Genomic DNA, 18224 nt, shown 5'->3' on the forward strand with positions numbered 1-18224 from the left:
TAACTATTGGAAAGCGTACATACAAATAATCCCATTTTACAATGAGATTCTATTCCAACAATTTTGTCTTAAGTTAGTTCTAATGTAAATCAAATATCTCATTATTCTTTTTAGTTTTCATTATGATTGGTATACTTATAGAAATAATCTATATCTGTCTTTAGGGTAGGGTGTGGCTTGAGAATGATAACATCAGTAAATTGCTCAGTGAAACATTGTATGTAGCATATATTATGATACGATGCACTCCACCTCACCCCCCAAAAAAGCACATAAGTGCGGTTCATCATAACTTGAATATGGTATAAATTCTATTTCCCCAAATGGGATATTTACTTGTGTTTTCTGTTTGGTTGGCTCATTATATTAGAGTGTGCTACAAGAGAGGAAAACTCTATTCACTTACATAATTCCTAGATAGCCCCTTTGCCTCACACCACAGGCCATATACTATAGGAAGCTATCTTGCAAAAATGTACATAAATCACAGTATAATCTGAAGCGAATGTGTGGCTAAGTCAGGACAAATTGATCTGTGTTGCAGAAAATACAGTCAAAAAGCACATAGCTAATGCAGTAATTTGGAATTCAGAGTCTATCTTTGTTGTTTTTTTCTGGGCTATTCAATAATGAACTGCAGTATGGCTATTAGGAACAAAATGATATATGCAACTGATTGACTGAATTTTTAATTGAATTGAAATTTTTATTAATTTAGATTTAAAAACCAAAATAGGTATGTAATTTTTTTTTCAAATGCAGATTTTTTGGAATCTAAATATAGATCAGGGGGTCTTAATAGAAAATTTAGCTTCTATATGGAGATGTGTTGTAAATGTAAAACTCATACTGATTTCAGAGATCTTTAGGGAAAAATGTAAAATATTATGATTGTTTTACCATATATACTTGAGTATAAGCCAACCTGAATATCAGCCGAGGTACCTGATTTTTCCACAAAAACTGCATTAAAAATGTGCTGAAAAACATAAGTATATACAGTGTGTTGATTAAATATTGAGAGGACATTTAAGAAACATTAGTTAAATACACACTTCTGCTTATTTCTTTTTACCTTTTTAGCATAAAAAGTTTCAAAATTAAAATTGTACTAATATTTTTTAAATTGTAGACATGGGTCTCTATTGAACAACACTAGTTTATACACTTGTTTTTTATCTTTGCCTTTAGTTTTAAACGATTCTTTGATTTTAGGGGAGGGTTAGGTAAGTTCTCTTTCAAACTTTTCTAAGGATTGAATTAGCGTAGACTACGAAAAATTAAAATCTTTTCTCATTATTTGCCCTAAATTTGAAATGATATTCACTTTTTTAAAATCATATTTTAAAACTTTTTTTCACATTTTTAATTTAACAGCATTCATTTAATTTTCTGTTAGTCTATGGGCCTATATTAGCCTCTGATGTTCAAATAAGTTAGAAGCCAGGAATTCATATTGTGTCAGATGTACCACTTGAATTTTAAAATTAAAGGAAATATTTTGTTAAAAACTATTAAAGCAAATTTGATTATGTTTACATCAACTTTATAGGCCATAGGAAACAGATTTGTTAACTTTAATTATTTTCCTATTAGATGAAAATGGTGAGCACTCCGCTGCCAATTGCAAGTTCAAACTCAGCAGACTGCACAATAGAAGAGTGTGCAGTCTGTCCCTTTAAAGATTTACAGCCTTGCAAATTCTGACACCATTGTTCACCTTTGCCCTGTAGGGTAGCTTTGAATGGGTCAGAATTGACTACACAGCAGTGGGTTTTGTTTTGTTTTGCTATGTATATTATGTGGGCCCCTTTCGAAATCTTTAGAACCTCTTTTAAAGTGACTCAGATCTGGCTGGTTGCTAATAATTTCTTCCTTCTGATTCAAATTTTCTGCATCTGAAGGAGCATTCCAGCCACCTAGTGGTCAGAACAGGAAATAGACACCCTCCATCACAAAAAAATGTGCATTGTTCCTTTTCGAAACACCAAGTAAATTGTGCCCAGAACAATGTTGTGCTCTATTTCCCATTCTACATACAGTTACTCACTGCAGGAGACGTTATCTGGTGTTTAAATAGAACTGATCCATAAACCTTTCAGAAACAGGTCACCCTGTATCTCTGGGTGGTTTGAACTGCCCTTCTTTTGGCTTGTGTTTGTTGACTAAATAATTCATTCATGCGTATTCTTTTTTTTTTTAAGATTATTCTAAAGAGTATATATTTGGTTAACTTGGCACCATCCAAGCAAGGTGCCCCTACAGAAAATAGGGTTCAATTCCTTGCCTGCCTTTGCACAAGCTTCTTGCCTGATTACACTTAGTAAATCTCTCTACATCTGTTTATTTAATTCGTTTGCTGGTGGTGGTTGGAGAGGGGAATTCCTAAACGCAGTCATGCATTCACCAAAGGATGAACCTATTACTGTCAAGTTGATTATGACTCATCATATCCTTATAGGCTAGAATAGAACGCACCCATAGGACTTCTGACACTATAATCTTTACAGAAACACACAGCCGTCCCTGTCACCCCAGGAGCAGCTGGTGGGTTTAAACTGCCAACCTTTCAATTAGCAGCCAAACATTTGAACCTCTGCCATCAGGGCTCCTTTAGCAAGAATTAGAACGGCACAATCTGAATGTGATATTTGGCTTAGTAAGTAGTAGTATTAATGTCCAGTACTCTTTCAACTTTAAATTATGTTCATAGTATTCTCTGTAATTTCTCCACAAGTTCATTCTCTTTTTTTTTTTTCAGTTTTATTGGCACATAATCCATTTGTCCTATAATTCAATAGTTCAGTCATATCAAGAACCAAGAAAGATTATTCTGAAGAGTATATATTTTAAAACGGAAAGTTCATTCCTTAAAAAAAATTAAAAGTTCATTTCTTTAGCTCTATTTTGTTGCTTTTTAAAACTATTTCTTAAATAAAAACAGCAACATGTATTTTTCAGGGGAAATGGGGAATTTGTAGGTGCTTATTGTCTAAGTCCTTATGTCTTTCATGTGGATGATTAATATATTTTGAATGTTTTGAATAATGTATGTTGTATGTACATTTGTTGCATGTTTAGTGTTATGTGTACATGGTAAAAATTTCCAGATTTATAATAATTTCCCCTCCCATATCCCAATCTCCTTTCACATAATATCATCAGTTCTTTTCTTTTACATATCTTTGCATATACTTTCTATGTGTGCACTTAGATTTTATACTCTCACTGGTTGCCCTTTAGAGCATAGTGGTTACTCATTGGACTGCTAACTGCAAAGTCAGTGGCTCAAAATCACTCTCTGCTCTGTAGGAGAAAGACTAGCCTTTCTACTCTTGTAAAGAGTTTAGTTTTGGAGACCCAAAAGGACAATTCTGCTCTGTCTTGTAGGGCTGTGCTATGAGTTGGTGGGAGTGAGTTATTTATTTGAGCTTTCACCTATAAAGCTGTTCTGGAAACCATTCCACATTAGAATACAGATCTAACTAACTCTTTGAACTTTCAAAGGTTACAGCGTACTCCATTGTGCACTGCCTTTATGAATGTCACATAATTTATATAATAAGTACCCATTGAATGGATGGTTAACTTTTGTCCAGTCTTTTGCTATAACAATCTTGAGAGAACATTATTGTGCATACATTTTGGCTATAGGACTGAATGAATCAGTAAGATAAATTCTCAGGAGTATGCCATTTGAAATTTGGTATTTTTTTCTCTAAATTGTCATCTAAACAGGTTTACCACATTATACTCCCCACAAATGCATTTATATTAATTAAACAGTTTTCAGAAAGATAAATACAAAACATAATTTATTTATTAAATTGTATAGCATCTGAATAATTGCCAATAATAGTCTATGATTTTCTGTTAGTGTGGTAAATTATGAGCTATCATTTTAAATATGTTCATAAGTCAGTATTTGTAGCCCATTCTGTATTTTGTTTTGTTGTTGTTTTTACTCAGCTTCTATCTTAATTTCAGAAAGGACAAAAGGGTTATAATTGTTTTGTAATTTTTTATCATTTTATTAGGGGCTCATACAACTCTTATCACAATCCATACAGACATCAGTTGTATAGAGCACATTTGTACATTCGTTACCCTCATCATTCTCAAAACATTTGCTCTCCACATAAGCCCCTGGCATCAGCTCCTCATTTTTCCTCTTCCTCCCCGTTCCCCCGTCCCTCATGCACCCTTGATAATGTATAAATTATTATCTTGTCGTATCTTACACTGTCTGACGTCTCCCTTCACCCACTTTTCTGTTGTCTGTCCCCCAGGGAGGAGGTTATATGTAGATCCTTACAATCGGTTCCACCTCTCTACCTCCCAGCCCCTCTCCCCGCTGTATCTCCACTCTCACCACTGGTCCTGAAGGGAGCATCCTCCCTGGATTCCCTGTATTTCCAGTTCCCATCTGTACTAGTATACATCCTCTGGCGTACCCAGATTTGTAAGGTAGAATTGCGATCATGTTAGTGGGGTGGGGAGGAAGCATTTAGGAACTAGAGGAAAGTTGTATGTTTCATTGTTGCTATACTGCACCCTGACTGGCTCGTCTCCTACCCGTGACCTTCAGAACATCTTTTTTCTTTGCAGTAATGTCAATGAGAAAATGCATGGAAAAAACCTAACTATTGTGTAGTTCATATTATAACAGGTCCAAGCCATATGTTTTTCAGGAATATTGAAAATCTGCATAATACATTCAGAAGTCTGAATTTCAGTATCCCTCACATAGTAGAGAATTTAATAGCTCTAAGTTCAAAAATATCTCACAACAAAACTAGATATTTAGGTAAGAAAGTAACAGACTTGGCACTAGTGATTCTCTTTCTCAAACAGAAATGGAAAGTCAAATACTTTCAAGTATATACTCTCATTGAAAATTACGGTACATCCTGACATGATCGCAGAAGACAAACATGTGCATAAGCAAATGTAGTGAAGAAAGCTGATGGTGCCCGGCTATCAAAAAATGTAGCATCTGGGGTCTTATAGGCTTGAAAATCAACAAATGACCATCTAGCTCGGAAGCAACAAAGCCCACATGAAAGAAGTACATCAGTCTGTGTGATCACGAGGTGCCAAAGGGATTAGTTATCAGGCATCAAAGAACAAAAAATCATATCATTGTGTGCTCACCTCCCTGATAACGATTGCTGAAGACAAATGGGTGCATAAGCAAATGCAGTGAAGAAAGCTGATGGTGCCCAGCTTTCAAAAGATATAGTTTCTGGGGTCTTAAAGGCTTGAAGGTAAACGAGCAGCCTTCTAGCTCAGAAGCAACAAAGCCCACAGGGAGGAAGCACACCAGCCTGGGTGATCATGAGGTGTTGAAGGCATCAGGTAGCAGACACCAAAGAACAAAAACCATCATTGTGTGCTCACCTTCCCCATATAAACGCCGAAGACAAATGTGTGCATAAGGAAGTATGAAGAAGGCTGATGGTGCCTGGCTATCAAGAGATATGATAGACAAGCTGCCATCTAGCCCAGAAGCAACAAAGCCCACATGGAAGAAGCATACCAGCATGTGTGATCACAAGGCGTCGAAGAGACCAGGTATCAGGCACCAAAGAACAAAAAATCATACCATTGTGAATGAGGGACAGTGCAGGGTGGAGACCCAATACCCATCTCAGGGTGCAGTGTAGCATTGATGAAATACAACTTTCCTCTAGTTCTTAAATGCTTCCTCCCCCCACCCACTATCATGATCCCAATTCTATCTTACAAACCTGGTTAGACCAGAGGATGCACAGTGGTACAGATAGGAACTGGAAACACAGGGAATCCAGGACAGATGAACCCCTCAGGACCAGTGGTGATACCTGGAGGGAGGAAGGAAGGTGGGATAGAAAGGAGGAACCTATTACAAGTATCTACCTATAACCTCCTCCCTGGGAGATGGACAACAGAAAAGTGGGTGAAGGGAAACGTCGGGCAGTGTAAGATATGATAAAATAATTATAAGTATTCAAGGGTTCACGAGGGAGCGGGTAGCGGGGGGGGGAACAAATGAGCAGATTCCAGGAGCCCAAGTGGAAAGCAAGTGTTTTGAGAATGAGGGCAACAAATGTGTTAAGTGCTTTACACAATTGATGTATGTGTGGATTGTGATAAGAGTTGTATGAGCCCCAATAAAATTATTTTTTTTAATTACGATACAAGCAGATTTTCAAACATTTATTAATCCTAGTCCTAGAAGTAAAAATCTTTAGTTGTAATCTATATAAATTTAAGTTTTGGTTTAAATTGTGACCATATCTGGTATCACTACTTTTCTATATGTAAGTTTGCATGCATATACCAGTACAGTCTTAAACATTCTTTTTTCAGCCTGTCTTAACATAACAGAAGTATAATCTCTATTTCCTTTTATAGATACAAAATCTTACCCTGATCAGTGTGGAGTTACACGCTCGAACTAGAAGAGACTTAGAACCAGATCCTGAATTTGACCCAATTTGTGCTTTGTTCTACTGCATCTCATCTGACAGTCCACTACCAAATACAGACAAAACAGAACTCACAGGTGTAATAGTGATTGATAAAGACAAGACCCTCTCCAGTCAAGGTATTTTCATCTTTGTTAACTATTTACCTTCTATAAACTCTAAGACTTTCCCATACAGAGGGCATCTCTTTATTGAGATCTTAACAATGTAAATATGAGGAGCTTAATTCCAAAATGTTTGTTGCGGGTACAGTTAGGATATATTGTATGTAACTGTCCTAGATGAATTATTCTTGTGTTATTGTCAAAGATCAGAAAACAGTATAAGAATTGTAGTAAGATGTCTAATTAACACATCAAATTTCTTCTAAGTATTACTGTATACACTCGAGTATAAGCCGACCCAAATATCAGCCAAGGCACCTAATTTTACCACAAAAATTGCATTAAAAATGTGCCTGAAAAACTCAGCTTATACACTTGTATATACAGTACATTATAAAATACTAATTGTGAATATTGAAGTCAAAGACTATGTTGGATAGACAATCTTCCTCATGTATTCATGTGTTGATATTTTGCTACTAATACAATATTTCATTTGCTTTAGGAAGTCTGGGTACTAAGAGCTGCTTATTTTTATAGGGACTTTTAAAATATAGCCTCCCTTTGGTTATCTCGCTTTCTAAATACATATTATACTTTTCGCAGATAGTATATGTGCCTTGTAGGAGATGTTCTAAAGCATCGGCAGCATCCCTATAGTTGTAAATGGTTGTCATTCCCATGAATTCCATGAGGAGCATGTCAGAACACCATACAGACAGGGATTTGTCATTCTGTCAGTGGTGTGCTGGAGCCTGTTTGTACTGGCTCAGCAGCAAATTGCTAGATTTTTGAGGACTTTTAGAGGTAGTTGATATCACATTAGTAGCTTAAAATCAGCCATGGTAGGAAATCTTTATAATACTACAACTCAAGGATTTATTTTTTCTTATTGGAGAGCTGATTTTTTAGTATACCCTCGATCTGAAGAAAATACTTTCTCCAAAAAGTGTATGTATGAGAGGGACTCAAAAAAGTTCAGGAACAAATAGAATTAAGAGATAATGGAAAAAAAAAAGAGAGAGATAATGGATTATGCAAGGGTACAAGTTCAAACCTTCACAGGAGAAATGTGGCCATCTACTTCCATGAAGAAGGCCACTTCGGAACCCCTCTGAGCCAATTCTACTCTGTTCTGTAGGGGCTGTGCCTAGGAATGCACGCCACAGCAATGAGTGGATTTTACTAAGCCAGAGCTCTTCCTCATGAGGAAGAAGAGTAAAGACCATAGCAAAGTTATGAAAGTTTTTTATTGGTGATTTGATCAACTTTCCGGGGAAATACCTGAAAATATGAATTTTCAGTTAAATATTAAGGTACAGAATATTCAATATTTTAGAAATTTGGTTATATTTTTACTTTGGAGAACACTTTCTTTGAAGTGTTTAAGTGGAATGATTTCACTCAAAAGTAGTGGATAATACTACTTTCAAAAGTAATGTATGCGACTTCTTACATAATCTTATGGAATAAACATTTTATTTCTTAGATATCAGATATCAAACTCCATTCCTTATTAGATCTGGAATTACAGGACTAGAAGTGACCTATGCTGCTGATGAGAAGGCACTTTTTCAAGAAATTGCAGAGATAATTAAGAGGTACTGTTTTATGTTTTCTGAAGTGTTCCTGTTTTGTTCAGCAAGTCCTTTGATGGTGCTGTTGATAATGTAGGTAAAAGTGGGCCAGAATGCCTTCGTGTGGCCCTTTGAAAGGAAAGAAGATTTTGCTCATAACTCCCATTACCACCACCACCATCACCACTTCTATCAAATTGTTTGCCGTCAAACTAATTCTGACTGAGACCTTCAAGGACAAAATAGAACTGCCCCGATCACAAGGATCTACATAGAACCTCCTTCTTGGAGGACAGATAGCAGAGAGTGGGTGGAGGGAGATTTCAAACAGTGTAAGATATGACAAAATAATGATAATTTATAAATTATCAAGGGTTCAGGGGGTTGGGGGAGAGCAGCAAGGGAGGGGAAAATGAGGAGCTGATACCAAGGGCTCAAGTACAAAGCAAATGTATTGAGAATGATGATGGCAACAAATGTACAAATGTGTTTGACACGATGGAGGGATGTATGGACTGTGATAAGAGTTGTATGAGCCCCCAATAAAATGATTTTTTTTAAAAGAACCAAGCCAGATTAGGCTTAGGCAAGGGAATAGTCTACCTGCAAGGTTGAAGGGCCAGTGAAATAATTTTCCTTAGTTTCGTGGTTTCCCAATTGGATTTTAAGATGACTTTTTATGGTGGTGAAATTGGTTTAGCTGCTAGCCATAGGGTTGGCGATTCAAATCCACCTGCGACTCTGCAGGAGAAAAGACCTAATGAGCCGCCCCAGTACAGATTATAGCTTAGATCAGTGCTTCTCAACCTTCCTAATGCCGTGATCCTTTCATACAGTTCCTCATGTTGTGGTGACCACCACCCCCAACCATAAAATTATTGTCATTGCTACTTCATAACTGTTATTTTGCTATTGTTATGAATGGGGCAACCTCTGTGAAAGGGTCCTTCGACACCCCCCCCCCAAGGGGTCGCGAACTACAGGCTGAGAACCACTGCCTTAGATTAAACCCTGTATAACATAGGAATTGAGTAAACTTCTACTTTATGAACCAGCCACTATATTCGTGTGTGTGTGTGTGTGTGTGTGTGTGTGTGTGTGTGTGTGTGTGAATTGTCTGCTAAACTGTAAACAAGACAGTCTCTCAAAAAAGCTGTGGAATACGTTTTCATGTATACATACATCTTGAGCCATCTGGACATATTCTTATATTCCATATGTAGTTCCTTTAAAAAGCTCTTTTGATCACTTGGTAGAATCGTGTCACAATTAAGGAAGAGTCTTTTCTGGTTGGGGTTTCATCACATATGGCCTGTAATGTGGAAGAGGGGTTGACACAGTGGCTGCCATATGGAGCTCAAGCACAGAACCAGTTGTGAAGACGGCGCAGGACCAGCAGGAAGTGGTTCCTTTTGTTGTGCAGAAGGTTGCTATGGGTCTGAACCAACTTGATGGGACCTAACAACAACAAAATAGTTAAAACAAAAATATTTTTATTTTAAAATCAATTAAACGTGAACTCTTGCATTTCTTCAAGAATGTAACTCTTGGTAGCTACAAGTTTTAAAATTCCTAAAGTGAACTAAAAAATACTCTTTGGATCCTGATACCAAGCAACATTTGCCTTTTCTGTTCTGATTCTATAGTTGAATTATTTTCTGTAAAGGCTGAGATTTTTTTTGCATTAAAGTTCAAGATTATATTCCAAAGGCTTGACATCTGATCAAATCCCAACTAGAAAATGTACCCTACAAAACAATTACATGAGAAAGCTAAAAAATGGTACACTTCCACCCAACAATCTAGGGAAGTACAAAGAGAGGTGCGTGTTTACAATTTATTACACGGGTAACTGAATCGATATCCATCCATTTGAGTCTTCTCTTGGGAGAGTCAGCATTACTTCAGGTGCTTTTAGTGTTCACACTTTTATTCCTGCCAGTAAGTTAGCCAGAGTAATAGGTAAGATTTTCACTCAGTAACATTTTGTATGCTAGCACTTGTTCGATAATATCTCTAGACTTTCTATGCTTGTTTTTACCTAGTTTGGACACATTCCCACCAATAAATTACATAGCTGCTAACATTGAAAATGTTGTCAATTGTTTGCAAGTACATTGATTTTCTTAAATATCCATATATAGATAATACAAGGGAGCTTCAAAATTTCCATTATCTTTTAGTTCTTATTCTCTATGAACTTTGTGAAGCCCCCTTGTACTAGTCATGTACAGGAAAAATGTGATAAAGGAAAAATAAACCAAATAAATGAACTTCTAGTTCTTACTATAAAAGGCTATTACAAAGAGAAGGAAAATGCTTAAAGGACATTGTAGAATTGAAATGTTTTTATTTATCAGCCCACACAACCCACCAGTATGAAGACTTACCTATAATTGTATTAAAAGCATGGTAGGCTCAGGGGCCTGCTAGTATTGTATTCCAGTTGAGAGCAGGCTATTGATTTCGCTAAACTTTATTTTCCTCATTTATAAAATCAATCAATATGAAAATTAAATATACATAATACACTTAGCTTGGTGCTTGGTACATGATGGTATATTTTATGCCGTCAAGTTACTCCATTTCCCAGCTAAATTTAGCAATCAAAAATATTGATGTCAGCTTGACAAACTGATTCTAATATACCTGGAGTGTAAGAATAACAGGGGCATTTAGCTGTCTTAGTTATCTCGTGCAGCTGGCAGAAATGCCACAAGGGAATGGCTTGGGCAAAGCCTTGTAGGGAATTTGAAGCCTAACCCCTGGGTGCCAGCTCTAAGAGAAGGCTTTCTTTCTCTGTGCCAGCTTTGTGAGCAGGTCCTTGTCTCATTTTAACATTTGTGTGTACAGCTTCCCTTAGGAATGTCTATATGTCTTTGGCATCAGTTGTTCACTGAGTCTGAGAGATTCTCAACGTCAGCACTCTGGGCCCAAAAGACTACACTCCCAGCTGTTCTTTCTGGTGGTACTAAGTTCTTTCTGACTTCATCCCCTTTGCTTAATCTCTTTTATATGTCTCAAGATACAACCTAATCCTGTGGAGCATATAAAACTCAAACAAATAAATAAATAAAACTCACTGCCATCAAGTCAATTCTGACTCATAGCAACTCTATAGGACAGGGTAGAACTGTCCCTGTGGGTTTTCAAGACTGTTAACTCCTTACAGGATTAGAAAGCCTCCTCTTTCCCCCAAGGAGCAGCTGGTACTTTTCAAACTACTGACCTCAAGGTTAGCAGTCCAACTCATAACCACTACACCACCAGCACTCTCATGAACAGGACTGCCTCCTCGAATTCTTCCTCATTAACATCATAAAGAATTAGGATTTACAACATAAGCTAAGATGTACATTAAATCATTATACTTACAAAATATTGAGAATTATGTAATGTAAGCCAAATTGACACATTTGAAGGAGATACAGTTCAAACCATCGTAGATAGTAAATGATATGAGCCTTATTTTGAAGAGGAGTGGTCTTAAGAGAGCAGAGTCTTTGAACCTATATTAAGAACATTAATTGTGCTGCTCTCAAGTCAGTGAATGACTTTACCATCAATGAAATCAGTGGGTGTAGGTCTAAAATCATGGGGTTTTAATTCTTGATTTTTAATATAGTTGAGTAAATTTCCTCTTTGAATTTTGTTTGCAGAATTCAAGGGTATGGTGAATCTTCTAAAATTCAGGAAGAGATGTGGATAACTGGATATTCCAAGGACCTGTGTAGTGACTTTCTGAGGGCTATGAGGATTAAAACCATAGCCAGCTTTATTTCATCCATGCCTCCTCTCCCTAGATTATTGTAGCATATACGACAGCTTAAAACAAGGACTCTTTTAACATAATTATAGTAATATCATATTTCTTAATATTGGGTATATAGTCAGTATTCGTGTTTCCCCAGTTTTGTATGTATGCTTCTCTTTCTCTCTTAGACACACACACACACACACACACACACACATACATTTCATTTGATTTTTTTCTTTTTAAAATCACTTTATTGGGGCTTGTACAACTCTTATCATAATCCATACATCCATACATTGTGTCAAGCAGATTTGTATATTTGTTGCCATCATCCTCAAAACATTTGCTTTCTACTTGAGCCCTTAGTATCAGCTCATTTAATAATATTTTATAAGTCTTCAATCTTTACTTTCCACCCTTCCTTTTTTTTGTGGGGGGGGGGGTTAGTCTAAGTCATTTTCTGTAAAGGGTTTTCTACATTCTATGTTTGCTAATTTTACCCCTTTGATATCATTTAACATGTTTCTCAGTTCCATTTCTTATAAACTGGTTATTGGATCTAATATTGATCAGATTGAGGTTCTTTTGTTTGCTGGTATTGTAAATGTATTACATCACATTAGAAAGCAAATAATATCTGAATCATGTTATTGTGCTCTTAATACAGGTCAATGTATTTAGAGTTTTTCAAAATGATTGATCCTTCAGCTGTTCAACATAGTGGTGTCAGCAACCACTGGAGATAATTATCTAAATTCATATTCTATTATTTTCCATTTACTGACTCAATTTCATATAACAAAGAAAATGTTTACCCTTGCATATAAATTATACAGGAAAGACAAGACAAATGTTTGTTCCCCCCCCTTAGCCTTTATTCAGAATAATGACTTGGTTTTCTTAGCATCCTCTAAAAGATAATGAATATATATTTTTTTATGAACAACTTACAGATTTTAAAATATCTTTGATCTGTTTTTTTTTCATTATATCTAATATTCTTTTTGATTATCAGATGATCTAATCTTTGGTCAGTGTGCTTCAGGGAACTTTTGTCAAAATCAAATAACTTTAGAACATCTTTGCTTTGTTATAAGATATTCCAAACTCATTTCGTACATATTTCTATTCTACCTCAGACTTCAAATCAATAATTTTGATGAGAAATCCTGGTGTCTTTTTTTTTTTCAATTAGCAATAATCGCGCCTCGGGTAAGCCTCACTGGCTACGATATTGCCAGTGTGCAAAGCTAAATCCTGGTGTCTTTTAGGGGTAAAACAAACTTCCTGCCATTTCATTGGTTCCTATTCATAGCCACCGTATAGGACATAGTAGAACTGCCTCTGAGGGTTTCCAAGACTAACTCTGTAGGAGTAGAAAGCTACAAGCAACTGATAGTTTTAAATTGCTAATCTTATGATTGGCAGCCTAGTATGTAACCAGGACTATGGAGAGTGAAAGCCTCAGAAACTACCTTGTCCCATAGGGTCACCATGAGTCAGAATGGACTTAGTGGCAGTGAGTTTGGCTTAGTGATACATGATCTATAAAAGCCATGCTCTAGACACTGTAGATGTTCATTGCTATTACATGCACCAATCGATTTTAGAGCTCTTCAGTGAACTAAACTAGGAAAGACTGTCTTTAATGACTGTGCTTCTCTCTCTCTAATACTTGTATTGAAGGCTCTGACATCTCTTATCACAATCCATACATTCATCCAGTGTGTCAAGCACATTTGTACGTATGCTGTTGCCATCATTGTCAAGGCATTTTCTTTCTACCTGAGCCCTTGATATCAGCTCCTCATTTCCCCCCTCCCTCCCTCATGAACTCTCGATAAGTTACAGATTAATATTTTCTTATATCGTCCTCTGTCACCCTTCACCCACTTTTCCGTTGTTTGTCCCCCTGGGAGAGGGTTATATGTTGATCCTTGTGATCAATTCCCCCTCCATCTTCTCCTAATCCTCCTGGTATCTCTATTCTTCTTGTTGACCCTGAGAGGTTTCTCCTGGACTCCTTGTGTTGCAGGCTCTTATCTGTAGCAGTGTGCATGTTCTGGTCTAATCTGATTTGTAAGGTCGATGTGAAGTTATGATAGTCGGGTGGGGGGGGAAGCATTAAAGAACTAGAGGAAAGTTTTGTGTTTCATCAGTGCTATGCTGCACCCTGCCTGGCTCCTCTCTTCCTTGTGACCCTTCTGTGAGGGGATATTCAGTTGTCTACAGATGGGCTTTGGGTCTCCACTCCACGGCCCGCCCCCCCTGCCCCTTTCACATTGGGTATGATTTTGTTCTGGGTCTGAGATGCCTGGTCCCATTGACACCACATGATCACACAGGCTGGTGTGGACTTTGTGCTTCTATTAATGGATTTCACACATTTTTTTTCTCTATAGTATGTATGCTTTGTTTTTATTTAGAGTGCATTTAGTGTTGAGACTTTTGCAGAGGGAGAGAGAAGAAATGGGGAGGTGATATCGGGCTCACGTGGGAAGAGAATGCTTTAAAAATGATGGCAGCATATGTGCAAATGTGCTTGACACACTGGATGAATGTATGGATTGTGATAAGAGCTGTCAGCACCCCCAATAAAAGCATTAAAAACAAACTTCAGTTTCAAGTTCAAAACCTAAGGATTCCATGTTTTAAGAAAACATTTGGTGGTGATAACAAAAATATTGATAATTTTGTAATTTAACTTCCCTGAAGAATTTGAAAAATTATCCTTCCTTGAGTCAGGCACACCTTAGTCTTCACAGTGGCATCTTGTTAACACAGTAAAGGGGACTTTTACTGCATATTTGCCCAATGCAGTACATCATTTCTTTTCTTGATTGCTGCATTCATGATTGTGGATCCTAACAAAATTAATTCCTTGACAGTGTCAGCATTCTCTGTTGTGAGGATTTTTTATTTTTTATCGACGTTTAATTCATAACAAGGGCTGTAATCTTCCATCAAGTCATTTGGTAGGAGTTACACACACTACTGATGATACCCAGTAATTTCACTTCACTGAAGGGATGCTTTGAATTCAGTTGGGCTATTTTCCAGGTTGTACATTAGCTCTCATCAACTTGTTTTAATTTTCTTCAGCTTCAACATGAACATGCACATGAACAATTAGTTGTCTGGCCTTGTTCTAATAGAGGATATTGAGCGTCATCTTTTTCTTCCTATGTAACTGATTATATTATTGTGTATTCCATCTGGCAACAGCCATGTAAAATCCTAGAGGACAGAGTAGAACTGCTCCCTAGGGTTTTGGAGACTATAAATCTACAAAGGAACAAACAGCCTCATCTCTGTCCTTTAGAGCAGCTGGTAGGTTTGAACCACTGACTTTTAGGTTAGCATCTCAATACTTAAACCAACGGGGCCACCTACCTTCCACATGTATGTTGTTAGTTTTTGTTATATGCCATTGAGTCAGTTCCAACCCATAGCGACCCCATGCACCACAGAATGAAACACTGCCCGGTGCTGCACCATTCTGGTGATTGCTCCTGTGTGTGAACCCATTGTTGCAGGCACTGTGTCAGTCCATCTTGTTGAGGGTCTTCTTTTTGCTGCTCCCCTACTTTACCAAGATTGATGTCTGTCTCCAGGGACTGGTCTCCTAATAACATGTCTGAAGCACATGAGATAAAGTCTCACCATCCTTGCCTCTAAGGAGCACTCTGGCCATTTCCTCCTACACAGATGTGTTTGTCCTTTAGCAGTCAGTAGCATTTTCAATGTTGTTCTCCAGCACAATTCAAGTGCATCAATTCTTCAATCTTCTTTATTCACTCTCCAGTTTCACATGCATATGAGGCAATTGAAAATACGACTTGAGTCAGGTGCACCTTAGTCCTCAAAGTAATGCCCTTGCTAATCAATAATCTCAAGAGGTCTTATGTAGTAGATTTACCTACTGCAACTCATCTTTTGATCTCTTGTCTGTTGCTTCCATGAGCATTGATTGTGGGTACAAGCAAGACAAAATCCTTGACAACTTCAACCTTTTCTCCAGTTGGACCAGCTCTAAGAATTATGTTCTTTACATTGATTTGTAATCCAGACTGAAAGCTGTCATCTTTGATCTTCAACAGCAAGTGTTTCAAATCCTACTCACTTGGAACAATGTTGTGTCTTCTGCATATCTCAGGTTGCCAATTCTTCCTCCAAACCTGATACCACATTCTTCTTCATATAATCCAGCTTCTCTGATTATTTACGTAGCATGCAGATTGAATAAGTATGGTGAGAGGATACAGATTTATAGTCATCATTTATGTTGTTGAAAAAAATCTAACATGATCTCCAGTATCATTTCTGTCATCAAGGCCATAGTTTCCAACTGCTGATCCTTTTCTATCTCCACCCACAATTATTAATGCATCCTGATTGGATGTGTGAGTAATTTAAAACTGCCGAAGTTGGTAAAAAAATCTTCAATTTGTTCATCTTTAGAATGAGTGGTTTGTGCATACATTTTCACAATAGTTTCATTAATTGTTTTCTTGTAGGCATATAGATGTTACCCTGTCACGGACAGCATGCTGCTTCAGGAGAGGTGTTTACATGTTGTTTGAATCATGAATGGGACTCCAATCTTTGATTTTTCATCCCAGCACAGGAGACCATGTAATTGCCTGATACAAGAGAGTCAGTACAGTGTAGGACAGCTCACGAAGGTCTAGGTTATGAATCTTTATGTAGTCCATTTAATTTTTGACAACTTCCAGTTTTCCCAGATTCATACTTCAAACATTCCACATTGCAATTACTAATGGACATTTGCAGCTGTTTCTTCTCATTTTGAATCATGTCCCATCAGAAAATAAAGATTTTGATGACTGCTTTGAGAAGGCAGCTTCCCCCCACTTGTATTTTGAGTTCCCCTCAACCTGACTTGCTCATCGTATGGCACACTAGAATACAATGTTCTGCCGTTATTGAGAAGATTGTTGCATTTCACAGCATTCCTCCTATTCTGCCTTAGTCTGGAAGCTCTGCTAAAGCCTGCCCACCATGGGTGACTCTGATGATATTGGAAATACCGGTGACATAACTTCTTGCACCACAGCGACCTGCAAGGCACCACAGTAGGCAATCCGACAGATAAATGGTGGGCTGATGCTTAACTTCCCCAGTTCATCTTAGCTCTATGTTTCTTTCTTCTATTAAACTGTGCCTTCGTGTTAAGTTTAAGAAAACAAATTTTTAGTACTTAGGTCTTACTTCATGGGAGTTTGAAATCATTAGTAAAACTAAATAGAACAATAAAGGTCTTTTCATTTTCTCAGCACTAACATGAAGAGTAGAGAAGTGAAAAACCAGTGACCTGGGAGATTCCCCCGCCCCAAAAAAAAGTACCCACATGCCCGCACACTGACCATGCCCCACTGCTCATCTTATATTTTCACTTGTACTGTACCATTCATCTGTAAGGGGGCTTCCCTCATACATTATTGGTAATGACTTGCCTGTACCCTAATTTCTTTCCATTTCTTTTCTACTATCTAAATACATCATCTAACTAAAAACTATGTTTTACAAAAATATTTTCAAATCATGTACCCTGCCTGGCCCACTCTTCCTTCCTTACAGCTTTCTCAAATTCCTTCATGTACAGAAATCCTATTGATAGCACTAGACCATCTATTCTTCATCTGAGAATTAAGGAATATATTTTGTTTTTAGACTTTACATTCTAAAGCAGCAATTATTTTGACTCAAGCTTAAAATATAAGGTCTTTGCTTAAGTTTTTTTTTTATTCCTTCTTTAGGTATGATCCTGATATTCTGCTGGGATATGAGATTCAGATGCACTCCTGGGGCTACCTCTTACAAAGAGCTGCTGCCTTAAGTGTTGACTTATGTCAGATGATCTCTCGGGTACCAGGTATGTACCACTATGGGTGTTTTGTCATTCAATTACAGCACAAATTACAAAGTAAATGAAGACAAAATATTAAAAAGGAGCCCTTGTGCTGTGTCAAGTGAGATTAGACTGCTAACCACAAGGTTGGTGATTCAAACTCAGTAGCCACAGCATGGAGAAAAATGAGCTGTCTGTTCCTATGTAGATTTACAGCCTAGGGTTACTGTGAGTCAGAATCACCTTGATGGCAGTGGGTTTTGATTATTGGCTCACCCAACTTTTCAGTACTATCTTGTATAATTTCTAGATATATCATGACTTAATTATAAAACAAATTTTAATCCACATCTTACTGCTTTATTGATAGTATGTTCTTTTCATCATTTTCAGATACATATATAGGTTTATACATACAATTTTTTTTTAAATGTCATCAAGTCA

General features: G+C 37.2%; 1 protein-coding gene and 1 non-coding gene across 3 annotated transcripts in view; one reads left to right on the forward strand and one right to left on the reverse strand.

The window, feature by feature from the left end:
- The window catches only part of REV3L (REV3 like, DNA directed polymerase zeta catalytic subunit), a 170274-nt gene that overhangs the window by 119014 nt on the left and 33036 nt on the right, over window positions 1-18224 (forward strand). For both annotated transcript variants that reach the window (XM_075554663.1, XM_075554664.1), the window contains exons 17-19: window positions 6397-6589; window positions 8064-8175; window positions 17689-17804. In XM_075554663.1, coding sequence (XP_075410778.1) covers window positions 6397-6589; window positions 8064-8175; window positions 17689-17804 — 421 coding nt within the window. The remainder of the gene's footprint in view (window positions 1-6396; window positions 6590-8063; window positions 8176-17688; window positions 17805-18224) is intronic.
- LOC142453909 (U4 spliceosomal RNA) lies at window positions 13027-13160 on the reverse strand. Its single transcript, XR_012785467.1, has one exon. It is a non-coding gene; the product is annotated as a U4 spliceosomal RNA (small nuclear RNA).

Source organism: Tenrec ecaudatus, chromosome 7 (assembly GCF_050624435.1).
Source record: "Tenrec ecaudatus isolate mTenEca1 chromosome 7, mTenEca1.hap1, whole genome shotgun sequence".
Taxonomy (NCBI): Eukaryota; Metazoa; Chordata; class Mammalia; order Afrosoricida; family Tenrecidae; genus Tenrec; species Tenrec ecaudatus.